This window comes from Malaclemys terrapin, chromosome 11, assembly GCF_027887155.1.
Source record: "Malaclemys terrapin pileata isolate rMalTer1 chromosome 11, rMalTer1.hap1, whole genome shotgun sequence".
NCBI lineage: Eukaryota > Metazoa > Chordata > Testudines > Emydidae > Malaclemys > Malaclemys terrapin.
In genome coordinates this window covers 35,393,419-35,418,744 of record NC_071515.1, presented here as the reverse complement: position 1 = coordinate 35,418,744, position 25,326 = coordinate 35,393,419, and the positions used below count along the sequence as shown (strand labels likewise).

The 25,326-nt window shown below is 41.9% G+C and overlaps 1 protein-coding gene across 6 annotated transcripts in view; it reads right to left on the bottom strand.

Annotated features, from left to right (window-relative positions):
- Positions 1-25,326, bottom strand: part of CWC22 (CWC22 spliceosome associated protein homolog) — a 72,787-nt gene that overhangs the window by 31,022 nt on the left and 16,439 nt on the right. For 2 of the 6 annotated variants that reach the window (XM_054044165.1, XM_054044171.1), the window contains exons 1-6: positions 13,775-13,849; positions 9,071-9,191; positions 5,973-6,040; positions 2,030-2,146; positions 1,588-1,839; positions 330-458 (exon numbers count right to left, since the gene is read on the bottom strand). In XM_054044165.1, coding sequence (XP_053900140.1) covers positions 330-458; positions 1,588-1,839; positions 2,030-2,146; positions 5,973-6,040; positions 9,071-9,097 — 593 coding nt within the window. In that variant the 5' untranslated portion in view covers positions 9,098-9,191; positions 13,775-13,849. Of the gene's footprint in view, positions 1-329; positions 459-1,587; positions 1,840-2,029; positions 2,147-5,972; positions 6,041-9,070; positions 9,192-9,439; positions 9,551-12,915; positions 13,084-13,774; positions 13,850-25,326 lie in introns of those variants that run through there. The other 4 variants (XM_054044170.1, XM_054044168.1, XM_054044166.1 and 1 more) reach the window with 4 other exon arrangements.

Sequence of the window (25,326 nt, the reverse complement as noted above, 5' to 3'; positions counted from 1 at the left end):
TGCTTTTCTCCACTGATACACATGGATTTACAGCCTGTAATTAGGGATTAAAAAAAAAAAGTATTCCTAAAATGAAAACCACTTAGGCAAAAAGTGGGTAACCTCTTACTCTGGTCTCTCCAACCTACGGTACCAGCAGCAAATGTTTTTTCTCTGCAAACAAAACCATTCTTATTTTCCATGCAGGTTCTTTTTATAGCATAGAAGAGTTTCAGAGCTATTTAAAAAACTGACTAGTCTTAGTTTGTCTTAGTGTCAAGTATTCTTTACATATTATAAACAGAAAAACTAAAGAATTATTTATTATGAAACAATCATTTGACACTTACCTTCCTCTGACAATATTTTCTTGAAGAAGTTCATGGATGATATTTTCTATATTAGAAACATTCACCTTATTGACAAGACCGTTGATTGACTTCTTCAGGGCTTCCCAACTCATCCTTTGATATGCTAAGCTATTATAAAAATATTAATAATGTAATAGAGGTATATCTAGGGACACCATAAATACACTTTAATATACCAAAAATGTGAAATTAATTTGTAGTCAATAGGAGCCCCAAGGTGCAATGCTTACAATATATTTTGCTGCCTTTTTCAGTTTTGGTTTTATGATCATGGTATATTGACTGTAACTCACTACTACTAAACCAGTCTGATTTACAAAAACTCTCTCTCTCCAAACCCAATAAAAACTGTAAAGTTAATGCTGAAGTATGGTTTTCTATGGAGAAGAAAAGAAAAGAAAACTTTATCCCACAAATCTCTCTGCTAATAGCAAGTACAGGAAATGAACCAGAATAAAAGAACAACATACAGGAATGTTAAACAGTATTATACTAAAATATTATACTTCAAAAAAAATTACCACAATATAGTTAAGACTTATCTGCAATATTCAATAATAGATTTTTGAACAACTTCCTAGGGAATTGTGAAAAACAATTGTTTGCAAAAAAGGCATTTGATTTTGGCATATTTACAATTCCTGGCATAACTAATTTGTAACACAGAAAAATGTCACATATTATACAGACTCATACCCCTTTCTATGTAATCGTGTTTCTTATTTATGAATACATATGATTAACATTTAGTGAGTGTAGATATGAATTAATTCCTCATTCTTAGTGACTAAAAAAGAAATTTCAGTAGTAGTGTAAGTACTTATAAATGAAAGGAACCCCCTCCCCTTTTTTTTTTAAAAACGAAATTGGAAAATAAATGTATTCCTACCCCTTTTTGCTGTGTATGTCCACTGTACTCATAACTGTCACCTTTCTCAAAATATTTTGATATATTTTAATTAAAGAAGAAGATATTTCAAAGCTATTTTACAAGATAAAATATCAACATACACATTTATGATGCATATTTATATATTACTTTTTACTATTTACATTTCAAAGGTAGGTCACAACCCCAAAAATTACAGCACATGGCATCACTGTTTCTGCATTTCACGGGTTCTGAACAACTTTCATGTTTGATCAGCCAATCAAAAATATTTTACACTTTTGTTTTACAGTGCTCTACTATGCCAGTAAATCTTGTTAATTGTGAAATTTGTTAACTTTGACTTACCTATTTTTATCAGTAATTTGTTCCTGCATCATCCTGAGCTTTGCTGGAGGAATGTATGCGCCGCCTGTGCGGGTGAGAATTGGATCCAGCTCTTCTTTTCTCTTCTTTGAAGGGGGTTCATCATGAGCCAGTGAGCTCTGGGGTACTGATCTTTCTGGACTTTTTCTATCAGGTGAAGGGAATTTTTTTTGTTTCCTTCTATCAGATTCCTTCTCTCGCCCCTTCTCTTGGGGAGTCTCTCTCCCCCACCCCCTATCAGATGAAAGTTGGAAAGTAAACGTTAAAGAATTCCCATCTTATGGAGATGAAGGCTGAACATATTGTCAAGAATTCAGACCAAGGCAAGTGTAATGGTTTTACTTTTAACCAAAATACTAACTGTTGAAAACTATATTAAGCAGAATGAACACTATTTTTCATTTTCAAAATATTTAATACTCACCTGGCTTCCACAGTTTTGTCATCACGTCCCTTTCCTGAATATTCTTGATCATATTTGCTGTGATCAGAGTAGCTTCTGTCTCTAGGGGACCAAGACCTCTCACGCTCTGCATACCTACTCCCATTCCCAAACAAAAACCTTTTTAGTATCGCTTTATTAAACTTCTGGTTTATAGGAATTGTACTCTCTTGGGTTTGTTTTTCAGTCATGGGTTGATGCACACATACCAATGTTTTAAAAACCAGTAGGCCCCACTTTTGTACCAATGAACTGAGCCTCACTATTAATATATAATTCAGGACGGAAAGATGCACACTTTAATAAATCATATAGTCCTAGTGATAAACACAAATTAATCTGATAGGGGTGTGACCTTTAAAAGAAGCATTATAAAAGAAAACTCAGCACTCAGAGTTTGAAGTTAAATATTGAGTGTACTCAGCACTATGTAAGTCACAAGACAGCCCACTGAATGTATCCAGTCACTATATCTGTCACCTTTGTTTACTTGTGCAGAGCTAAGTATACCATATGTACAGGCATAAAAGAAAACATACTTTATGTTTTAGTACCACAGAATGTTTCATAGACTCATAGACTCTAAGGTCAGAAGGGACCATTATGATCATCTAGTCTGACCTCCCGCATGATGTGGGCCACAAAAGCTGACCCACCCACTCCTGGAAGAATTCTCTCCCTTGACTCAGCTGTTGAAGTCCCCAAATCATGATTTAAAGACTTCAAATCACTGAGAATCCTCCAGCAAGCGACCCCTGCCCCATGCTAGGGAGGAAGGCAAAAAACCTCCAGGGCCTCTGCCAATCTACCCTGGAGGAAAATTCCTTCCTGACCCCAAATATGGCGATCAGCTGAACCCCGAGCATGCGGGCAAGATTCTCTAGCCAGACCCTCTGGAAAAAGTTCTCTGTAGTAACTTTTAATATCCCATCATTGACCATTGTTGCTAATTACCAGCGATGGCACGTTATTGACCTAGTGACTAAAATCACTTTATCCCGTCAAACCATCCCCTCCATAAACCTATCAAGCTTAATCTTAAAGCCAGAGAGGTCTTTTGCCCCCACTGTTTCCCTCGGAAGGCTGTTCCAAAATTTTACCCCTCTGATGGTTAGAAACCTTCGTCTAATTTCAAGCCTAAACTTCCCCACGGCCACTTTATATCCATTCGTTCTCATGTCCACATTAGTACTGAGCTGAAATAATTCCTCTCCTTCCCTGGTATTTATCCCTCTCATATATTTAAAGAGAGCAATCATATCCCCCCTCTGTAAGTGAATCGGAAATTAAAAGAAAGTTACCCTGAAAGAATTCAGTTCATGCCTTATGTATGGTAGACAGCACAAGAAATGGCATTTTTGCGTCTCCAGCCGACATCCGTAACCTTGCTATAAAGTGATAATTGTGGTTAACAGCACTGGAGCCAGGCAAGAAACTAGAATCCAATTTCCATTTTAAAGCTGTTCAGTATTCAAAATGAACATTGAAGAGTTTTAAAATCTTTAATTAAGAACACATTCAATTACTGCTCTTCCATTTTCATCCACAATTAGTGACATTGTATTACGTCTATAACTATATTTTTCATGTTCACTTATTAGCATAAGTGAAAAATATGGAACAAAAATGTGTTTTGTTGTACAGTGAAACCCCGTTATACCGCGATAATTGGGGTCCAAAAAATTCGATCGGAATAAATGCAGAGTCGCTTTATAGCGGGGTTACGAAAATTTACCATTTCAAGCCGGTCAGTTTAAGTCTTGTTTAAAAAAAAAAACAAAACACAATGGTTATCCCAGCGTGTTTTAAACACAAAAGTAGTAATTTAATTACATGTACATAAAAGAAACACGTGAGATTGACTATAGTAATCATTGCGCAGAGTGCAAAGTCAATCTGGTTGCATGACTCCATAATTTTAAATTTCATCACTTCTTTAAAAAAAAAAAGCTATCTAGTGTGGTCTGCTTATTTGAGGCGGACTGTTGGCTTCTAGCAAAGTCAAGAATGCTTCTGAGTTGGAGGATTTTGACGCTGTCCACGTCTTGAGTTTCCAGCCACCTCCAACTGGCTTCTAGGTGCTTTACTGCCTCGGACACTTTTGGTGGGGGAGTTGAGGTGCCATCATCGTCGTCATCATTAGTGCCTCTAGTTTCAGGCTCTGATGGTACAGCTTCATTCTTTCCGCTGACATTTGCAACAATTTCTTCGTCTGAGATGTGTTCATATATGGGGCAGATGTCATCTGCTGAAAACCAGTTGAGGATATCATGATGACTGTGCTCATATTCTCTGAGTGCTTCTTCGGCTAAATGTACGTCATCTTCAATTAATCTTGTAAATTCAGGCTTGTTGTCGTTACCATCATCGTGTGTAGATGATGGAAAAGCTGGACCAAGATCCTTTATCCAGCCTCGTTCAATGCAACGTGCAGAGATAGCATCCCAGGCTTTCCAGCCGAGGTGACAGACTTCTTTCAAGTTGAGTGACGACAGTAATGTGTCGACGGAGGAGTTATCCGCTACCATCTGCTTGATCATTTCGCGACGATAGTTTTGCTTAAATACCGACATAATGCCTTGGTCCAGTGGCTGGATTTCTGATGTAGTGTTTTTCAGGAGATAAGAGACTTTAATCTTGCTGTCACGACTGGCAAGACTTTCCGCTGGGGGGTGGGCTGGGCAATTATCCAGCAGGAGGAGAGCTTTTTCCTCCTGCTTGAGTTTTCACAAATGAGCCTGAACGACTGGCATGAAAGTTTTATGGAACCAGTCTTTAAATATGGAGCTATTCATCCATGCATTTTTGCTGTTGGTGTATTCAAAGGGAAGGGTCTTCATATTAACGTGATGAAAACATCTGGGAGACCTCGCTTTTCCGATCATCAGAGGTCTGACTTTGTGGCTGCCAGACTTGTTGACGCAAAATAAGAGAGTGACTCGGTCCTTCCTCGGCTTAAAGCCTTCTTGTTTGTGATTATCAGTCCTGGTTGGAGGGTGCGATCGGGTAACATTTTAAAGCATAAACCAGTCTCGTCGCAGTTGTAAACTTGACCGGCTGTGTAGCAACCTTCCTCCAGCAACTTTTTAAGCTCAATTGGGTAGGAATCGGCAGCCTCTTTATCAGCTGAGCAGATTTCCCCAGATACAAGAACTTGGCTTATAATGTGCCTTTTCTTGAATCTGTCCAGCCAGCCATTACTCCCCTTAAATTTGGATTCATTTCCATTGATAAGGCGATCAAATTTTTCTGCTTGAGCTTTCAGAATAGAGCCAGACATGGGAACTCCTTTTGAGCGAGCCTGAACAAACCATTGGTACAAGGCTGAATCTAGGCTTTCGTCATTAGCAAACTTGACCTTTTTACACTGTTAACCAGTTTCCGCTTCAAGAATGCAGGGTAGGCTACGAAGTTTTTCTTCTTTTTTCCACCTTCGCAGAGTGGACTTGCTAATTCCTAGATCTCTAGCAAGCGGAGTTTGTTGTTTGCCCTTCTTTAGTTGATCCAGGGCGTACAATTTCTCTTGGGCAGAAAATGACTTGCGTTTGCGAACTGGCATATCCATAATGGTAAAATATTATTAAAAATATAGGAAATCAATAACAAGTTCATAGGCAAACACCAGACACATGTACAATCCGAGAACTAAGTGCAATAGGCCTGCAATGGCCAGGAGTCACTTTATCCTATAAGACCGGAAGAATGCGGTTTATTTATAAATGTTGTAAAAAAAGTATTCTGGCAAAACGCAAACAGTATTACGGCCTTAAAGGGGAACCAACTTATGATTGCATTATATCCAAATTTGCGTTATCGCGGGGCTCGTTATACCGAGGTTTGACTATACTTATCTGATTCACTCTGGATGAAGATTATATACAATTTTAACTACTATTAAAGGCAATTAAAACAAATACTTGTTTACCTGTCTTCTGGAGAGGAACTCCTCCGGCGAGAGCTGTGGCTCTCTTTTCTTTCATAACTGGAGCCATGCTTTAAAACAAAGTATTAAATTATTTTAGACCACAGTACATTTTATATAATAGTATATTTACTAAGCATATCTATCTTCTTATATGAAGGATTATTTTATGTCCTTCTCCCACTCTGAAATTTTACACCTGCTGTCATGCCACCTCCTATACTTTGAACAGTCTCCTACTATACCCATTGTTTAACAAAGCTCTCCCTTTCTTTCTCCTCCAAATTCCTCTTTATAATACACTTTTTCCATAATGTCCTCCTATCTCTCTCCTAAATTTCTATGTAGTTGCCTCATTTATCATATCTGTCCAAGTTACATTGTACCCTTTGTTTTACATTTTCTAAATTATACATTTATCATTTAAACTATTCTATAAATGTACTTTTGAAAAGTTAAAATTGCAATCATTTTACAAATCTGTCATGTAACAAAGATTTAACTGTAAAGTTAATACTTCTGTTCACAAAATGAACCAGAGCCGCGCACAGTGATTCAGAATTATCAGAAGTACACTTACAATAAATCTACAAAAGAAGTTATAAATAGGTTCCTACAGCTTACCAAGCCCTTTCACAATTAATTTGACTATGCTTAGCAACCATCTCTGTTGAGTTCTGCCCTTTCATTGTAACATTTAATTCCTCCCCCTGAAAAATATTATTCCTGATTCACCAGAACCACAAACTGATCCCATCTGGCAAAAAAAAAAAAAAAAAAAAAAAAAAAAAAAAAAACAACCTATGAAGTAGAGTAACCCATCACCTTGATGCACAAACACCATACCAAGAGCAGTTTACAACATTCCTGGACTGAAATTCTGTCACCAATACTCATATAGAATATATATTGACCCTAACTCCATCTATAAGGATGGCAGTGTGCCCACTAACAAGCTGACGTACTAGTTTCTATATCACCTTGGAGCCAGTCAAATATAAGTTTAGAAAGCTAGGCAGTTTAATAACGGGTCCTCCTGATGGACAGCAATATCAAATGATGTTTGAATATTCAAACAAAGGAAATTATATTTATTACTTGGAGCAGGGTCTATTTGTGCTAGATGCTGTACAGAATACAACTAGATCCTGATTCTGATTGAGGCTTCTAGGAGAAACAGTAATACCTGCATAAATTAAGACTGAAATATCCTCCCATCCAGGGTCCAACTGGGCTGACTCATGCTGGCTCAGTGAGCCAATACTTTGGTTTTTTAAGCTGCCATCATGTGTTCCAGAATCTCAACTTATTTTAAAAAGGCACATTTCTAGCCCTTAGGGTTGAGAGATGCCCCCCACTTCATTCTATGGAAAAATCTGCAATGGTGCAAAATGGGCCAGTTGCACCTGTGCAGCACATCTACAATGGGGTTTGCACTGAAAAAAAATCCCAGCATAGACAAGTCCTTAATATGTTCAATGTATGAGTTTGCAGGGAATCTGAAACAACAGCTCTGAGATACATGAACTGCCACAAGCATCTCAATAGGTGTTAACTCCAAAAATGTTTAAACATTAAAAATGTTAACTATTTTACTGCTAATCAAATCAGGTAAGAAAACAGAGGGATGATCATATCATGAACATCTAGTTTATTGTGAGTGCTTTTTCCCTTTCTAATCTAATCGATGGAGCTGAGCTCTTTGGGGAGCCAAGCTCAGCAGAATATCCATAATCATATTTTGAACAGCTGCATGGTCTACTGTGAGTGGTGTCTGACTTTTGCATCTCAAGCGGAAAGAGCGTGGAAGAGACTATTCAGCTTTCCCCAACGCCCCATATATAATACCTGCTCCTAGCCCTAAAACCCGGTCCTTCCAGACCAGTGTTCAAACACATTAACAGAGCTGCATAAAGATGTTTGCATTATTGATGCTTGTGCTGTGCTTGTTCTGAAGATAAATGCAGGATTTTTGTCTCCTGCAGACTTCAAGCTAATGATCAAGCACCTTTCATTAATAAATGAGAAAAAATACTCCTTGATATAATCTCTAAGCATAACATGCATTTCACTGTAGTCATGACTATGTGGTGACCAGAAGACAAAACTCTAAAGTGAGCACTTCTAACTATAAATTAATTTCTAAAAATTCCATCCACTAATTACTTAATTATTAACATCTCATGCAAGAAACACTCCAAGATCTGGAAAGTAATAAAAAAAAATCTATTATTTCTGCAAATATTTAGCTTTTAGAGTATATTAGCTGGATCTCAATATGCATCCGAAGAAGTGGGCTGTAGTCCACAAAAGCTTATGCTCTAATAAATTTGTTAGTCTCTAAGGTGTCACAAGTACTCCTGTTCTTTTTGTATTGGTAACATTTCTCTACTTTGTTATCTGAAGGGAAGTTTTTATATACCTTGTGTGTGAATGAAATTACATAAAAAATATTTAACTTCATAGAGATAGCACCATGAAGCCAATAGCCAGAAGAAAGTCTATGTTTTCAAACAGAAGTTTTGCTTGCTGCTACATTCCTAACAGTACTGCAACTGTCCCTTCTGAAACATACAACATTCAGAATCTGAAAGAGCAGGACCCTTCACTGTAAGAAATAAGTCTCTCAGAATTGTAGGAATCCAAATACCATACTTGCAATCTTGACTGCATGATAGTAAAATGAATAACCAATATCATAATCCAGAGAAAGATGCAATCAATTTCTCCTCCCCACCATTCTCATAACCTTCCATTATTCCTCAACTCACTCATGCTTTCTACTGAACTGTTTCCATCTTTTACCAACTTCTCTTCACACTTCATTCCCTTTTCACATTGCTGCCAGGAATACTTGGGTCATCTGTTGCTAAGAATATCTGCACATCAACCAGCTGCAGTTTGCTGGTTTAAGTAATTAAGAACAAGAAGTATTATTATGATACATGTATTCTCTCCCCAATATATGCTATAACTCCTGTTGAAGTTGAGGGAATTTGTATTCATATATGAAGTGGAAATAGGCATACATACTAAACTCACACAAAAATCCCCAAACAATGTTGTACTTCTCCCAAAAAATTAAACTTCACAATACTTACATTTATCTGTGCCACTCTACTCTTCATTTTTTCCTGTAGCTCACTTAAAGTTCTGAACTTGCAGAAATAATGATAATGTTCTCAACTCAAATGTGGGGTCTCTTATGAAAAAATGTTTTACCTACAAAAGATAAGCAACACATTCTATAACTGATGAAATAATATTTAGATTTATTTTTAAAGGTAAAACAAACAATCACTGGAGAAGTGAGTTGTGATCTTTACAAAACTTTAAAAGAATCCATTTTAGGAATCATCTCACCAAGACATTAACTTGAATATTTCTTATTGCTTCACATAACTAAAGTTACATTATATTATATTTATGTTTTAATCTGCTAAAAACAGAAAAACAAGAATAACACCTACCAAAATTTTCTTAAATAAAAGAGAAATGTTATTCTATCAGAACATAAAAGCAAGTCTGTCTGAATTCAGTATTTTCTGACGGTCTGAGACTGATATCAGGTGTGTATCCATGTAAGACAAGATTCTAATTAAAATATAAAATAAAATTTTAGAATAATCAAGATGATCATAAAGATATCAAATCCACTTCCAAACAAAGGCAGTATTAATTTCCATTCTGTGAACTGGATATCATTCATCGCAAAGCCAAAATTAAGAGAGCTTTGTTTGCCAAAGCCTGCTTCCGGCTGCAATCTTGTCATCCTATTGATTATACTTTTCAGTAAGACATTCCCTCAAACTCTCATCAGGAGAAGGAAGGTTTAACCTCTTAACATAAAATCCACATTGGCGATGCTGAAAAGCAGCAGAAGGCCAAAGACTGTTCCAGTTGCTTTTCATCTCAGTATTTTAACAGCATTTCAATTGCAAGATAACATTTGGCAAATCTGGGGTGAAAAATGGATGTTAGAGCCAGAAGAAAATCACTCTCTCATCGCCTTTTGTCTTTTCTAATTTCCTGATTTAAAGATCTTTCCCTTCTATATAAAGTTTATAGGACTAGTAACTGGGAAAAAAAAAATCCGTGAACAAAACAAACACACAAACAAAAAAGAGACAAAGGAAAAGGAGTACCATCCATAACTTACCAAACACCGAATAACCTGAATTTAGTCAGGTTAAGTATATTTTTATGTTCGGAGTAATTTTTATCTTATTTAAAAGAATTTTGTCAGACATTATTCTAGATTCCCTGATTTTAGAAATGTAAGCACAAATAGCTGTATTGCAAATGCAGATAGTCAAGTTCTGAAACTTGGCAGTTATGGGAGAGAGCAATGATTGTGAGGAAAAAAACAAATACACTTGTCTTTGAAATTAGGTGTTTTTTTGTTTTGTTTTTTTGAGTACTCTGAAAAAGGAAGTACATCCTAAACAAAATAAAGGTCTCTTGCTGGTGGCCACTCTCCCACTTTTTCCTAAAATACTTAATTAGCTTTGGGAAAAACAAAGAAATATGCATATATACACATCCAAATCGTAATTTATTTATTGCTAGCTAGTAAGTCCGTTGTGAAAAGTGATATTAACAAACATACAAGTATCTGGCGCCAGAAGACCTGCGGCCAGAGCCTGTCAGCCCACCATCCCAGGGCTGAATCCCAAAGCCTGAGCCCCACCGCCCTGGGAAGATGGGGAACTCATGGGGGTGCCTGCTCCTCCAGCATTGTGCCCCAGGTGACTCCAGCGGGGAGCAGGACCCAACCCCTGCTGGCGGCCCCAGCAACCAATAGCAAGGCAGGGAATCCAGGAGTAACAGGGAGGGTGAGGGGCTGCTACTCTTCCTTTCCCCCCAGCCTCAATAAAAGTCCCTGGTGGTTACATTCAATAGGGACAAATGCAAAGTACTCCACATAGAAAGGAACAATCAGTTGCGCACATACAAAATGGGGAATGACTGCCTAGGAAAAAATACTGCAGAAAGGGATCTAGGGGGTCATAGTGGACAACAAGCTAACTATGAGTCAACAGTGTAACATTGTTGCAAAAAATGCCATCATCATTCTGGAATTATTAGCAAGAGTACTGTAAGCAAGACATGAGACGCAATTCTTCCGCTCTACTCCGTGCTGATTAGGGCTCAACTGGAGTATTGTGTCCAGTTCTGGGCACCACATTTCAGGAAAGATGTGGACAAATTGGAGAAAGTCCAGAGAAGAGCAACAAAAATGATTAAAGGTCTAGAAAACATGATTTATGGGGGAAGACTGAATAAACTGGGCTTGTTTAGTCTGGAAAAGAGAAGGCTGAGAGGGGACATAACAGTTTTCAAGTACATAAAAAGTTGTTACATGGAGGAGGGAGAAAATTTGTTGTTCTTAACCGCTGAGGATAGGACAAGAAGCAATGGGCTTAAATTGCAGCAAGGGAGGTTTAGGTTGGACATTAGGAAAAACTTAACTGTCAGGATGGTTAAGCACTGGAATAAATTGCCTACGGTGGTTGTGGAATCTCCATTATTGGAGATTTTTAACAGCAGGTTAGACAAACACCTGTTAGGAATGATCTAGATCAACGTTTCTCAAATGTGGCCACCGTGGCCAAATGCAGCCACCAGGGGCTTCTCTTACAGCCACAGCATGCTGGGCAGTGATTGGGGGCCAAGCAGATGCCCCTCCCTGTTCCTTCTGGATGTGCCACCTTGGTGTTGGTGGCTGGGTCTGCAGGCAGGGGTTGGGCCCTGCCCCCCTCTGGAGACACCTGGGGCACAACCATGGAGGAACAGGCAGCCTGTGAGTTCCCCACCTTCCTGGGGGTTGTGGGGCTCAGGCTTCAGCCCTGGGCTAGTGAGATGGCAGGCTCCAGCCACAGGGCTTCAGGCTCTGGCCCTGTCTCCGGGACACAAGGCCCCATCTTGGGCTTCAGGCTTCAAGCTCCTTCCTGGGTTCCATCCCTCAGGCTTCAGGATCCCTGCTGCCTCCTCCACCCCTCATCCCCAATGGCCCCAGCTGCCTGCCCATCCACCTCCCCATCCAGGGCTTAATCTGTCCCCAGGCTTGCCAGGGCTCAGTAAATCTACTGTGAAAAGTGTTACTATCCCTTTTCACAGCAGAGGGACTTGTTAGGTAGCTGGGAGGTTGACTGTGCATTGTGTGAAAAAATACTTCCTTTTGTTTGTTTTAAACCTGCAGCCTATTAATTAGCTCTAGTGTTATGAGTAAATAAAACTTCCTTATTTACTTTCTCCACACAGTCATGATTTTATAGACCTCTATCATAGCCCCCATTAGTCACAGTCTTAATCTCTCTTCATACAGAAGCTGTTCCATGCCCCCTAATAATTTTTGTTACTGTTTTCTGAACCCTTTCCAATTCCAATATATCTTTTTTTAGATGGGGCGAGCATGTATTCACAGTATTCACACAGTATTCAAGATGTGGGTGTACCATGGATTCATATAGCAGCAATATTATATTTTCTGTCTTATTACCTCTCTCTCAATGATTCCCAACATTCTGCTCGCTTTTTTGACTGCCGCTGCGCACTGAGTGGATGTTTTTAGAGAACTATCCACAATGACTCCAAGATCTCTTTCATGAGTGATAATAGCTAATTTAGACCTCATCATTTTATATGTATAGTTGGAATGTTTTCCAACGTGCATTACTTTGCATTTATCAACACTGAATGTCATCGGCCATTTTGTTGCCCAGTCACCCAGTTTTGAGAGATCCTTTTGCAGCTCTTCGCAGTCTGCCTGGTACTTAACTATCTTGAGTAATTTTGATTCATCTCCAAATTTTGCCACCTCACTGTCTACCCCTTTTTCCAGATCATTTATGAATATATTAAATATGACTGGGCCCAGAACAGACTCCTAGGGGACACCACTATTTACCTCTCTCCATTCTTAAAACTGACAATTTATTCCTACCTTTTGTTTCCTATCTTTTAACCAGCTACCAATCCATGAGAGAACTCTTATCCCATCACTGCTTATGTTGCTGAAGCAGCTTAAACTCTGGAAGTGAAGATTGACACAGGGATTTGTGAAGCCTGAAAACAACCAGCAAGTTCCAGGGCCTCTATTGTTCCTGCAGTTTTACTTGCTTTTTTAGGCTATGTCTACACTACTAGCACCCCAGCAGCAAAGCTACATAGGGACTGAAGGGTTTTTCCTTCGAGGTCATTAATGCACCTCTCTGACAGGTGGGAGTCAGTTTGATGGAAAAAAATCCTTCCCTCCACGTAGCCGTGCCTATACCGTGGGTGAGGTCGCGGTAACTACGGTGCTTAGGGCACGACACCGCTCACAGCCCTGGGCGCGGTAACTCGGTCGCTGCGATTTCGAAGTGTAGAGCAGGCTTTTTAGTGACCGAGAGGCTCCAGTTCCCCCCTCTGACACTCCCGGCCGTGAGCTGCGGTGAAACGGCGAGGAGCCAATTCCGCAGAGGCGGGTGCTGCAGCGTGGACCCAAAGACAGACTCGCGAAGGACCGACCTAGCAGCCGGTGCACTAACGTGGGCGGGCCACTGCCATGGCAGCGCCCTTTCAGGAAACGGGGGAGGGGGCTAACGGGCGCCGAGTCTGGGCGGATACCGGGGAGATGAGCGGCTAGCGTCCGCCCCGACCGCTCGTACCAAGGCAGCCCCTCGTCAGAGCCCGCGCCATCCCCCGCCCCCATCGTGCTCCACACGCAAAGGGACAGAGAGGCCCCGGCAGGGGATAGCAGCCTCCGCGGGAAGTAGGAGTGGAAGGGAAGACAGTGAGGTTCCCCCGCGGTCGGAACTTACCTCAGTCTCCCAAACGCCGCCATCTTACCGGAAGTACCTTTGCTTCCGGTTAGACGCGGGTGGGGGGGTTTCCTGCCGGAAGTGGAGTAACACCTCGTTGATGTTAATAATTTTAACGGTATTTATTTGGTGTTTAACCGAGTTAATAATAGCGAAAAAGAAATGCAGAAAATAACCCAACCCTCACCGACCCCCAAAGTAGGCTGGTGCTACGTCAGTAACATGGCGGCCACGAAGCCTCAAACGGCCGAAACGACAGCTCCCAGCGTCCAGTGCGACCTGGGCGGAGGAGGGGTTGCGCGCGAGCGGTTTCCCGAGGTGCTGTTGGGCAGCCCCAAGCGAGGAGGTCCGGGGACGCACTTGTGGCTCTAGGCGCCCTGCAGTGCCCCCACCACGCGAGGTCTATCGCCGCCCCGGGCAGCAGCCCCCGCCGAGATGTGCGCTGTTCCCGGCCTGGGGCTCAGGAGCCCGCTGCTCTCCAAGGCTGATCAGGTTTGACGCCACCTGGGCGTCACTGGCTCAGCATCAGGGAGGGGGAGTTTAAAAGCTGACCCCATTTTTGGGGTCATTATAATGATCCGCCTCCTTAAAGGTAGTAAGTAGGAGTATTTTAAGAATCAAAGGAAGACATGTGCTAGGTAAATCTACCCCTGGGTAGCCGTGGCCCGGGATTTACTTTGGATGAAGGGTTATTGAAAGTCAGGCTTTTCATGAAACACTAACTTCAACCTTAACTATGGAACAGCTACTGCTAAGCCACAGCAAAGCATGCTGGTGATTCAGTCTGTGCTAGCGTTAGTCAGGTCACAAAATGCAAAAGTGGTGACTATATAGTCCAGTGGTTCCCAAACTTTAACAACCTGTGAACCCCTTTCACTAAAATGTCAAGTCTCACAAACCCCCTCCTAAAAATGAATATTTCCAGGGATTTTCTTCTTTACCTGAGTATAAATTATAAAAGCAGTGATCTTGGCAATATCAAATTTGTTTTTATGACAATCTTATTACACACTTTATTAATGATCATTACAGTATTTTTATTACATTATGAAAACAGCAACACTCTTCCAAGATCTCACTTTCATAGCTTGTATCACTTTGAATAAGTCTGTTATAAGACATGACTCCTATGTTTCATCAAGGAGTATCTGATGTAAAACAGCATGAAGGTATTTAAGAAGCCAACTCAAAGAGTTCCTCCTACACAAGCATTCAGGTCTTGAGCAGTCCAGGCAAACAACACACATTACAACAAAGCTTAAACTTGTTCTTCATAATTTTAAAAACAATACTAGCTGGCTATTTAATTTTATCCACCTCCCTTTCCATTTCTTATAAGGAGTCTTGAAGTTTAAATCTCCTCAGTGTGATAGATATGCTTGCTTTGATCTGCTTAGCTCTTGGAAGTCCAGGGGCTCCAGGCTGCTGGCCCCGTGCTGCCCGGGGTCCCTAGGGACAGCTCTGTCCGCCATTAGGGAATTTTTTCCTGAGAACTCCCCCTGTAACATTTCACAAATCCCAGTTTAGGAATCACTGATATAGTCATACATGGTATGGTAAGAAAAGCAGCTGCCTCTCTAACATCCCCCAAAAGAAACCAATTCTGCTGACAATTCCTATGCTGCTTCCCAGGCCCAGGAGCAGAGTGGAGGGGAATCAGAAAAGATATTTGAAGGTATTTTAAAAATTTCCCTGCCATGTTTTTTTAAAGTTTAGTTTAATTTTATTGGTTCATTATAAATCACATATAAGTCTTTTGAGGTGGCTGACCTTCTGGGGGAGAATTGATGTTTAGGGCTTGTCTACCCCAGGAATCATCAGAATAGCTGTTGCTCATACATTATGCACATATCTATTCCAGAATAGCCCTAATAGCTTGCCATGTGGATACTTTATTCCAGACTCAAAGTAACTGATTATTCAGGAATAATTAGTGCACTTCCAAAGTGGAGGAATTATTCTGGAATAAAATCATTTTTATTTTGTAATAGCAAGCTATTGCAGAATAGCTTGTTCACAGTAGCTCTTCTGATCACAATAGAATTACAAACAGCTGATTTTCTTTGTACATAGCGCAACTTGAAAATAAAAGATTTAACATAAAAACATATTATAAATGGACTTGTTGCTGCCTCCAGGCACTACAGCTAGACTGAGCCAGAAAATGTATGTGTGTATTGTGAAGTGGGGAGGGAGACTGGGATGTGGGATTAGTAGGAGATGAGGAGGGGAAAGGGATAAGAAGGGACATGGACGGGTGGTATGTAGTGATGTGCTCTTGGATCTCCTTGGAGGGTGGCTCTGGGGGAGGAAGGAGCACAGGAAGGGAAGCAAAAAGTAGACTGAGGAGGTGGTGGTGGTGGGATAAAGGTGAAGTAAGTAAATCATGCATGGACATGGTACATAGAGGAGAAAAAGGGCAGGGAACTGGGTGGGGCACAGAGGAGGGTGTAGAAGGGGGTGCAGGAGACTGAAGCAGGCATAAGAAGAAAAAAGAGGAGAGCATGAGAAAGACTAGAAGAGGTTCATGGATGAGGCTTTGCACAGTTTTCAGGTACACAAGGGGAGGCATGGACAGACGTGTGCCGGGAACCAGGAAGAGGCAAAGTAAGAGCTACCAGGAACCAAAGGTGGCTTGGAAGGATGTAGGTGACAGTGAGAGCATGGAAGTGAAGGTCTGGACAGGCACAAAAGGAGAGAAGGAAAGGTGGAGATTTTATTCACGTTAAGGAATTTAAACACCATGGGCCGAATTTTTCTGAAGCTCATTACTCTGTCCCATTTCAGTGGTGCAAAGCAGTCACAACTGACTTAAATTAACTGAAGGGGAATCCTTTTGTGGCACACAGCTCTGTAGTTGAATGGTGTTTAAATGAAAGAGTCATTAGCTTCACCAAAATTAATGTAGACAAATATGTCTACCTAGACTCCGAATAAGATAAAATTAAAGCTATCTTACATACCTATATGGCTCCCATTAGCATAATATCTGTGCCTCTTAATCATTTAATGTATTCATCCTCACAACAACTCTGTAAAGTGATGGGGGAATTGCGGCACAGAGATCATACAAAGTATGAAGTGGCGCAGGGAACTGAAACTGGGTTTTAGTCTCATACCCTATCATATTGCCTTATCCTGCCTCTGTTTGTAAAATTTAGAAACTTTTGTTGAATACAATATCTAAAAAGTTCTCTTAGCACTCAACAACCACAAAGCTGATCTGCAAAACTCTCCCATCCAAAGTCTGGCCTGGATAACACACCCAGAGGAGCCAAAACATATAACGGCAAAATACTAACTTTACCTGTTTCACAGTAATCTCTTCCCTGAAAGCTCAATCTTATTGATATTCTGTGTTGGTAATTTGTACTTTCAATTGAACTCAGTCAGATGTACTTGTGTCACCCTGTACCCCATGTTCACCACTTTTATACGGTTATGATATATTTTGTACAAAGCATGCCTTGTGAGGTATCATTTGAAAACTCAATCTGCTGATTATTATACTGTTCAAATGTGTAAAAACATGGCATGTGAAATTATGATATTTTGCTGTATGATTGTTTCTGAAATATGTTGTAGTTCTGGTTAACACCCATGAGCCAATTCCTCAGAGATAAAGGCACACTGGCATGCCAGCAAAGTGCTAACAATCTATTACAGGGGAGTTGTAAACAAGAAATTTACAATTCATCTGAAAGACAGTTTAGAGCTCACAGAGGCAATGGAACTGCCTACCACATGACGGACCCAGCAAGGATTTTTCCAGCACACAAGAGTTTGGGATATAAAAAGGGGAGCAGGGGAGGGAGAAATGCCTCTAAACCACCTCAACTTTCCCTCTTATATCTCTGCTCAGAACATCAATGAGTACCTGAAAAACAGTAAACTAAGGGAAGTGGTCCAGGCTGAAAGGAAATCCAGCCTGAGACCTGTAAACTAAGAATGTTGCCTGCTGCAGCTGGTGTGGTGAGAATGTTTGCTTCAAATCTTTTTTATCTTAGTAAAGTTTAGTAATTGGCTTGCAGTTTTATCTTATTTCTTTTGTAACAAATCCTGACTTTTATGCCTTACCACTTAAAACCTCTCTTTAGTTAATAAACTTGTTACATTGTTTTATCTAAACCAGTGTGCTCGATTGAAGTATTTGGGAAACCTCCACTTGAGACAACAAGGCTGGTGCATAATTGTTCCCATTGGTGGAATGACAGACTATTAATGAGCTTGTACTGTCCAGCGGGCTACTGAACAGTACAAGGTGCACTTTTCTAGGGACAAGGCTGGGACTGAGGAATATGCGGGTGTTGCCCTATAGGTGATGCATGGATGTCTGGGCATAGCATTAATGTATTCAGTTGGTAGTGACTTTACATGCTAGTGGCTGTAAGTGAGCAGAGCCTGGAGACATTGCTGTTCACTAGCAAAGCACACAGTGTAAGAGGCCTCCCAGGCTGTAGCGCTACAGGGACGCAGCAGGTCAGGTTGCACCCTGGGGAATGTCAGAGTACTTCAATTGCTGTAATTCAGAGTGCCTGCAGAAACACTAAATAAATGGGAATCACAACCCCTATCCCAGGGGAAAAGATGATGCATTTTGCAGATAAACTAATGTGCACGTTTACAGCAAGAATGTATTGCACTTTGTTTCCTGTGATGTATGTCATCTGATGTAGTCACCTTAGAAATACAGTATTTTAACATAATTACATACAAAATAACTAAGTATGGTCAAATATTTTCAGTACATGAGCCTCTCACCTCATGTAAAAAGAACAGGAGTACTTGTGGCACCTTAGAGACTAACAAATTTATTAGAGCATAAGCTTTCGTGGGTCACAGCCCACTTCTTCGGATGCTTATAGAATGGAACATATATTGAGGAGATATATATATATATATATATATATATATATATATATATACACACACACACATACAGAGAGCACGAACAGGTGGGAGTTGTCTTACCAACTCTGAGAGGCCAATTAAGTAAGTGAAAAAAAACTTTTGAAGTGATAATCAAGATAGCCCAGTACAGACAGTTTGATAAGAAGTGTGAGAATACTTACAAGGGGAGATAGATTCAACGTTTGTAATGGCTCAGCCATTCCCAGTCCTTATTCAATCCTAAATTGATTGTGTCTAGTTTGCATATCAATTCCAGCTTAGCAGTCTCTCGTTGGAGTCTGTTTTTGAAGTTTTTCTGTTGTAAGATAGCCACCTGCAGGTCTGTCATTGAATGACCAGACAGGTTAAAGTGTTCTCCCACTGGTTTTTGAGTATTATGATTCCTGATGTCAGATTTGTGTCCATTAATTCTTTTGCCTAGAGACTGTCCGGTTTGGCCAATGTACATGGCAGAAGGGCATTGCTGGCACATGATGGCATATATCACATTGGTAGATGTGCAGGTGAATGATCCCCTGATGGTATGGCTAATGTGATTAGGTCCTATGATGATGTCACTTGAATAGATATGTGGACAGAGTTGGCATCGGACTTTGTTACAAGGATACGTTCCTGGGTCAGTGTTTTTGTTCAGTGATGTGTGGTTGCTGGTGAGTATTTGATTTAGGTTGGGGGGTTGTCTGTAAGCGAGGATAGGTCTGTCTCCCAAGATCTGTGAGAGTGAGGGATCATCTTTCAGGATAGGTTGATCTTTGATGATGCGCTGGAGAGGTTTTAGCTGGGGGCTGAAGGTGACAGCTAGTGGTGTTCTGTTATTTTATTTGTTGGGCCTGTCTTGTAGGAGATGACTTCTGGGTACTCGTCTGGCTCTGTCAATCCCGTTTTTTTACTTCATATCACCTCATGTACACCTCTTGGGTGTAGGTGTGTCTGTGTGAGCTGCTTGCTCTGAGTGGTCATTTTAGGTAGCTCCCCTGTGTCCCAGGATCATGGTGCCAGGCTACCTTGTTTATGCCTGAGGGGGCACTTGGGTGGTGAGTGTCCCAACCCAGCCTCTGTGAGGGAGGATGGGAGACAGCAGCAGCAGCAGTCTGAAAATGTCTGTGCAGCAGCTGGCTCTGATGGAGGCAGGCCAGGATTCAGGATCCATTGCTGGACATGGATTCACAATCCATGGTTCCCAGAAGGTCTGTAGGGAAAGAGGCCTGGTGAAAAGCCAACAGCCCTATGAAACAGGCTTAGCAGCATAGGTTGAAGTTCCAGAGGAGAGGGCCAGGTTAGGTTTAGCATGTTGAACTAGAAAGACTGCCTCTCAGTGAGACTGATGGCTCTGTCAGACCAGAATCTCAGCTCCAAGAAGCATCCATTCTTGGAAGAACTGGAGACGTAGGCAGAAGAATAACATGGAAAAGAGGGATTTAGGCTGCCCTGCATCTTCCTTAGCTGCTGTTGTAATCTGTGGGTATGCAGAGTAGGACACATATATCCAGTGCTATGTGCTATCCCTGCAGCAAGGATGCATTACCATGCACTGTTTCACTGCAGGGGGGGTGCAGCACATCTATGTTACAGTGAAAGCTTATGGATCACCTTGGACATGCTGCACAGCCTGTGGTCTTGCTGAGTCCAGAATCCCATTGTAACAAGTGGTGTTATAAGGGTAAATAATGACGAGGACAAGGAAGTTATGGCCAGCAATCAGGATCCGTTGGTAAACTAACTCTATTCAAACAACATGCATTTTAAGACAACCACATGCAACATGATATATCTAGGCACAAGGAGTGTAGGCCATACCTCCAGAATGGGGGACGGTATCCTGGACAGAAGTGATATGGAAAAAAATTAGGGTTCTTAGTGACAGCTCAGCATGAGCTCCCGGTGCAATGCTGGGGTAAAAAGGGCCAATGCAATCCTTGGATGTATAAACATAGGAGTAGAGAGGTGACTTAAGCTCTGTTTATGGCATTGGAGAAATCAATACAGGTCTGTCTCATCTTACGCTGGGGTTACGTTGCGATCAGCGCGTAAAGCAAAAACCGCATATAGTCAAAATGACCCTTGAAAATCCCTTAAATCACCCATAAAGTACAATTTTGTGTGTACAACCCTGTACAGTACTATGTATTGTATATAGCAATGTACACTATATAATAAAGACTACATATGCAAAATATAATTTTACAGTATTTTTAACAACATAACAGAGGGACAGAAGAATGAAAGAATAAAAAATGAAAACAGTACAGTGCAGTACTGTAAACCTGAACAGTCACCAGTCATCCTGGATATTCTTGCTAGTCTTGTACTATACACACTCCAGTGATTAGTCTTCCTCTTCCCCTGATAACACTATCATTGAGTCGTCAGGGCTTGATGTCGATCCAGGAGACAATGGGCCAGGCTCGGGTGACGGAGAGCGAGTCGTAGACGAAGTGGTTGGCTCTGGTTCAGCTCGAGAAGTTGATTGTGTAAGCTCTGCTGCTGCTGGTTGTTTTTTCTTTAAAAACCTGGTGATTGGCAACTGTCACTGTTGTCTCTTGAGCTCCTCAAACATTTCTTGGTACGGTCTCAAATCATCCGTAATACTATGTGTGATTTTGCGGCTTCGTTCCATAGAAGGATCGTATTCAGAAATTAAATCATTCAAGTGTTTCGCTGCTTGGAACACTTCAGAAAATTTATGAAGATTCCAAGTTGCTGGCTCTTCCTGTTCGTCATCATCTTCGTCTTCTGTAGACGATTTTATCAGTTCCTCTAACTCTTCGTTAGTCAATGTTTCTCTATGGCCCTCAATTAATTCCTCAATTTCTTCCTCGAGGATGTCGACGAAGCCATCAGCACACACTTGCCTAGCCACCTGAACAATGAGTTGCACTTCTTTGTCAATGGTCGGGAAACCCTTAAAATCACTCACACAGTCTTCCCATAGGTTTCGCCAACATGCATTGACTGTTTCAGGCTTGATTGCATCCATTGCCTGTGTAATATAAGTGATGTAATCAGCAATCTGCATGTTTTTGAGGTTGAAGCGGTTCCTAAAACTGTTAAGCCAACCTTGGCTGGCTTTGAATTCCTTCTTATCAGAAGGCTGTCCCTCTTCGGCGGGAGGTTTGAACAGCGCATAGATGCTAAGAGCCTTTTCTTGCAACATTTACGGTTCATGTCTTCCAGCCATAAGTTTAATGCCTTTTCAGTCTTCACTAAAGTCTTATCACGCACTTGGCTCGTCACCTTAGCAGTTACTGGAGCACTTGATGCCACGGCTTGATGAATTTCTGTCTCTCAAATTTTGATGGCATGGATGCTAGATTTGTTGCGGCCATATTTACGCACCACGTTGGCGATGGACATACCGTCTCTCAATAAGTCCAACACAGCCAGTTTTTCCTCCAGCGTTGGAACACATTGCTGTTTCTTTGGTTGAACACCAGATGAAGTAGGTGCCTTGGGTTTAGGGGCCATATTATACAGTACAAAAAATACGTACTGTCTCTTTAAACAGTACAGGCACAGTAGAATCTCACTCAGCGCAGCGAGATGCGCACAGTATGAGAGGCACAGGGGGACTGAGTACTGTAGTGGGAACAGCAGTACTGCAGTGGGAACAGCAGATTCGCTTCTTCCCATCTCACACTCACTCCAGGGCAGACATACTATTTAAACTGTTTTTTTGTTTTTTTTGCCAACCCTCCAGGGTTATTATAGGGGAGAACCTTATCACAGGCCTAAAGACATGCTGTTGCTGTCAAGTTCCCCCCAAAATATATTTTAGTGGGAACAGCAGATTCACGTCTCACGCTGGTGGAATCACCCGCACTTTTTTTCCCCCCCCGACCGCACAAAGCTGAAATCATGCATGTTAAATGCGCATAAGATGTGACAGACCTGTACTGCATACAGTTCTGGTGTCTACATTTTAAAAAGGATGTTGAAAAATTGGAGAGACTACAGAAAAGAACCACAAAAATTCGAAGACTGGAGAAAATGCCTTACAGTGAGAGGCTTAAAGAGCTGACTCTGTTCAGCTGATCAAAGAGAAGATTGAGAAGTTACTTGATTACAGTGTATAAGTCCCTTCATAGGGTGAAAATACTTGGTGCTAAAGAGCTCTTTAATCTAGTGGAGGATAGCAAAACAAGAACCAATGGCCAGAAGCTGATGCTGAGCGGTAGTTTGGCTAAGCAAAGGACTATCTTCTTGTTCTGTATTTGTACAACACCTAATACAATGGAGTCCTGCTCCGAGACTAGGTCTCCTAGGCACTATGGTAATACAAAATAGTAAGTGGATAAAACTTGGATCTACCCCTTTATTAAGAGATTTGGCTTCTATTTCCAGTTATGCCAGAAATGGCTTTGTGCAGACTCACTGATCTTCAGTTATCACATCTGTAAGATGTGGGGAGTAATATTTGCCTGTCTGCTAAGATAGGGCCATGAGGCTTTGTTCAGTAATAAAGGTTATGAAGTGCCCAGAATTATTAACGAGTGAGAGAGATGGGACTAACAGACATGATCTCTACACCTAGACCAATGCATCTTTCCCTAGGCTAGAGGGTATTTGGATGGGCTTTTAAAAATTGCACCACAGAGTAACTACCCTAGGGTGGCCATGATAGCAGCTGAAAATAGGGCCTCTCTAACAGGGTCTCCCAAAACCCATCTGTCTTGCCCCCTGCCTCAGTTTCCCCACTGATGTAAGTCATAAGGCCTACTCCCTAGCTAGTTGCATCAGTTAAGTTCCCACCAGCATCAGTATTTCATTCCTTTTTTCCTAGGGATAGATTTATTGCACAAACATTGCTCATCATTAATCAAAACAGATAAACATTTCCTGCCAGCTGGCCCCACCTAAGGGGGTGTAATTACCACTGCTATCTACACAGTAGTATTCGTAACCAGGATTTTTAGCTGTCTCCTATGACTAGGGCCCTACCAAATTCACAGCCATGCAAAATGCGTCATGGACCATGAAATCTGCCCCTCCCCCAATGAAATCTGGTCTTTTGTGTACTTTTACCCTGGACTATTCAGAATTCACAGAGGGAGGCCAGCGTTTCTCAAACTGGGGGTCCCAACCCAAAAGGTGGCTGTGGGGAGCTCACAAGGCTATTGTAGTGGGGTTGCATTGCCACCTTTACTTCTATGCTGCCGTCAGAGCTGGGCGGCTGGAGAGTGTTGGACCCTGGCTGGCCACCCAGCTCTGAAGGCAGTGCTGCAGCCAGCAGCAGCGCAGAAGTAAAGGTGGCAATTCCTGCAGCCAGGGGAGGTTCCTGGAGGTGGGTCTGACCCAGGAGTGGCCCCTATGGGGAAGAGGAAGTCCTGTCCCTCACCAGCCCAGCCAGGACCAGCAGCTGGAGCCCAGCGTATGGTAGGAGCCTTTGGCCAGGGCACCCCCAGCCCTGATTCTCCCCAGCTACAGGCCCAGCATCCTGGCACTTGGGGGTTAAAGGGGCCTTGGGCTGGCTGGGGTGGGTGCGGGCATCCAGCCCTGAAGGCAGCTCAGCCACCAGCAACAGTGCAGAAGTAAGGGTGACAATACCACAACCCCCCTGCATAGCCCCCTTTTAGCTTGGGACTCCCCTGGTTATAACACCCTGAAATTTCAGATTTAAGTATCTGAAACTGTGAAATTTACACATTTTAAAATCATGTGATCATGAAATTGACCAAAATTGACTGTGAATTTGGTAGGGCCCTAGATCTGACACATTCTTCCATATCCATCCCTTAACCCAGCACCTCCTGCCCCCAGGGCCGGCGCTTCCACTAGGTGACCCTAGGCAGTCGCCTAGGGCGGCAGGATTTGGGGCGGCGGTATTTTGCCATCCTCGGCGGAAATTCGGCGGCGGGGGGTCCTTCCGCTCCAGGTCTTCGGCGGCAATTCGGCGGCGGGTCCTTCACTCACTCCGGGACCCGCCACCGAAGTGCCCTGAAGACGCAGAGCAGAAGGACCCCCGCCGCTGAATGGTCAAAGGAGGAGCGCTGCCGCCTAGGGCGGCAAAAACCCTGGCGCCACTCCTGCCTGCCCCATTCTCTTTCTGCCTTCAAATTGCCTTTATATCCCAGCAGGCTTGACTTTGAGTCACAGTCTTCTATCATGTGACCTCAGGACTTATTCTCTTCACCTGGGAAGTTAGGCTAAGCCTGGAACAGGATGCTGCTTAAAGACCTTCTTACCCTGCCCTAAGAGGTGTGCACTGCCCACTAATTCAGTAAAGGCCCTTCTCTAACTTAACAGAAACTGCGGATTATGTCCTCTTGTTTAGTAATATTTGTGTGGTAGAGAGTCATGATCTGGGATGGAGGATTGTGGGAAGTTGTTATTAAAATATTGGTGCCCTAAAAGGAGGTTGTGTCTTTGAAAAGTTTGGGAACCACTGCCCTAGCCATGCTGCCTCTTCAGTATTTACATCACTCCTGAATTTGGTCCCAAGTTTTCTATGGGAATGTCACCTGCGTAATTGGGTGGAATCTGTCCCAAAGCCTAGAATTCCATTGGCTTTAAAACAATCTATTGAAAGAGGTCACATGAAAAAATACATTACCTGGGAGAGGCCCCATAAGGACCTGCAAAAATGCTGAGAATTTGATCTAATTTTTCCTAAAATTAAATCTGCAGTTAGAATGTGGGTGTGG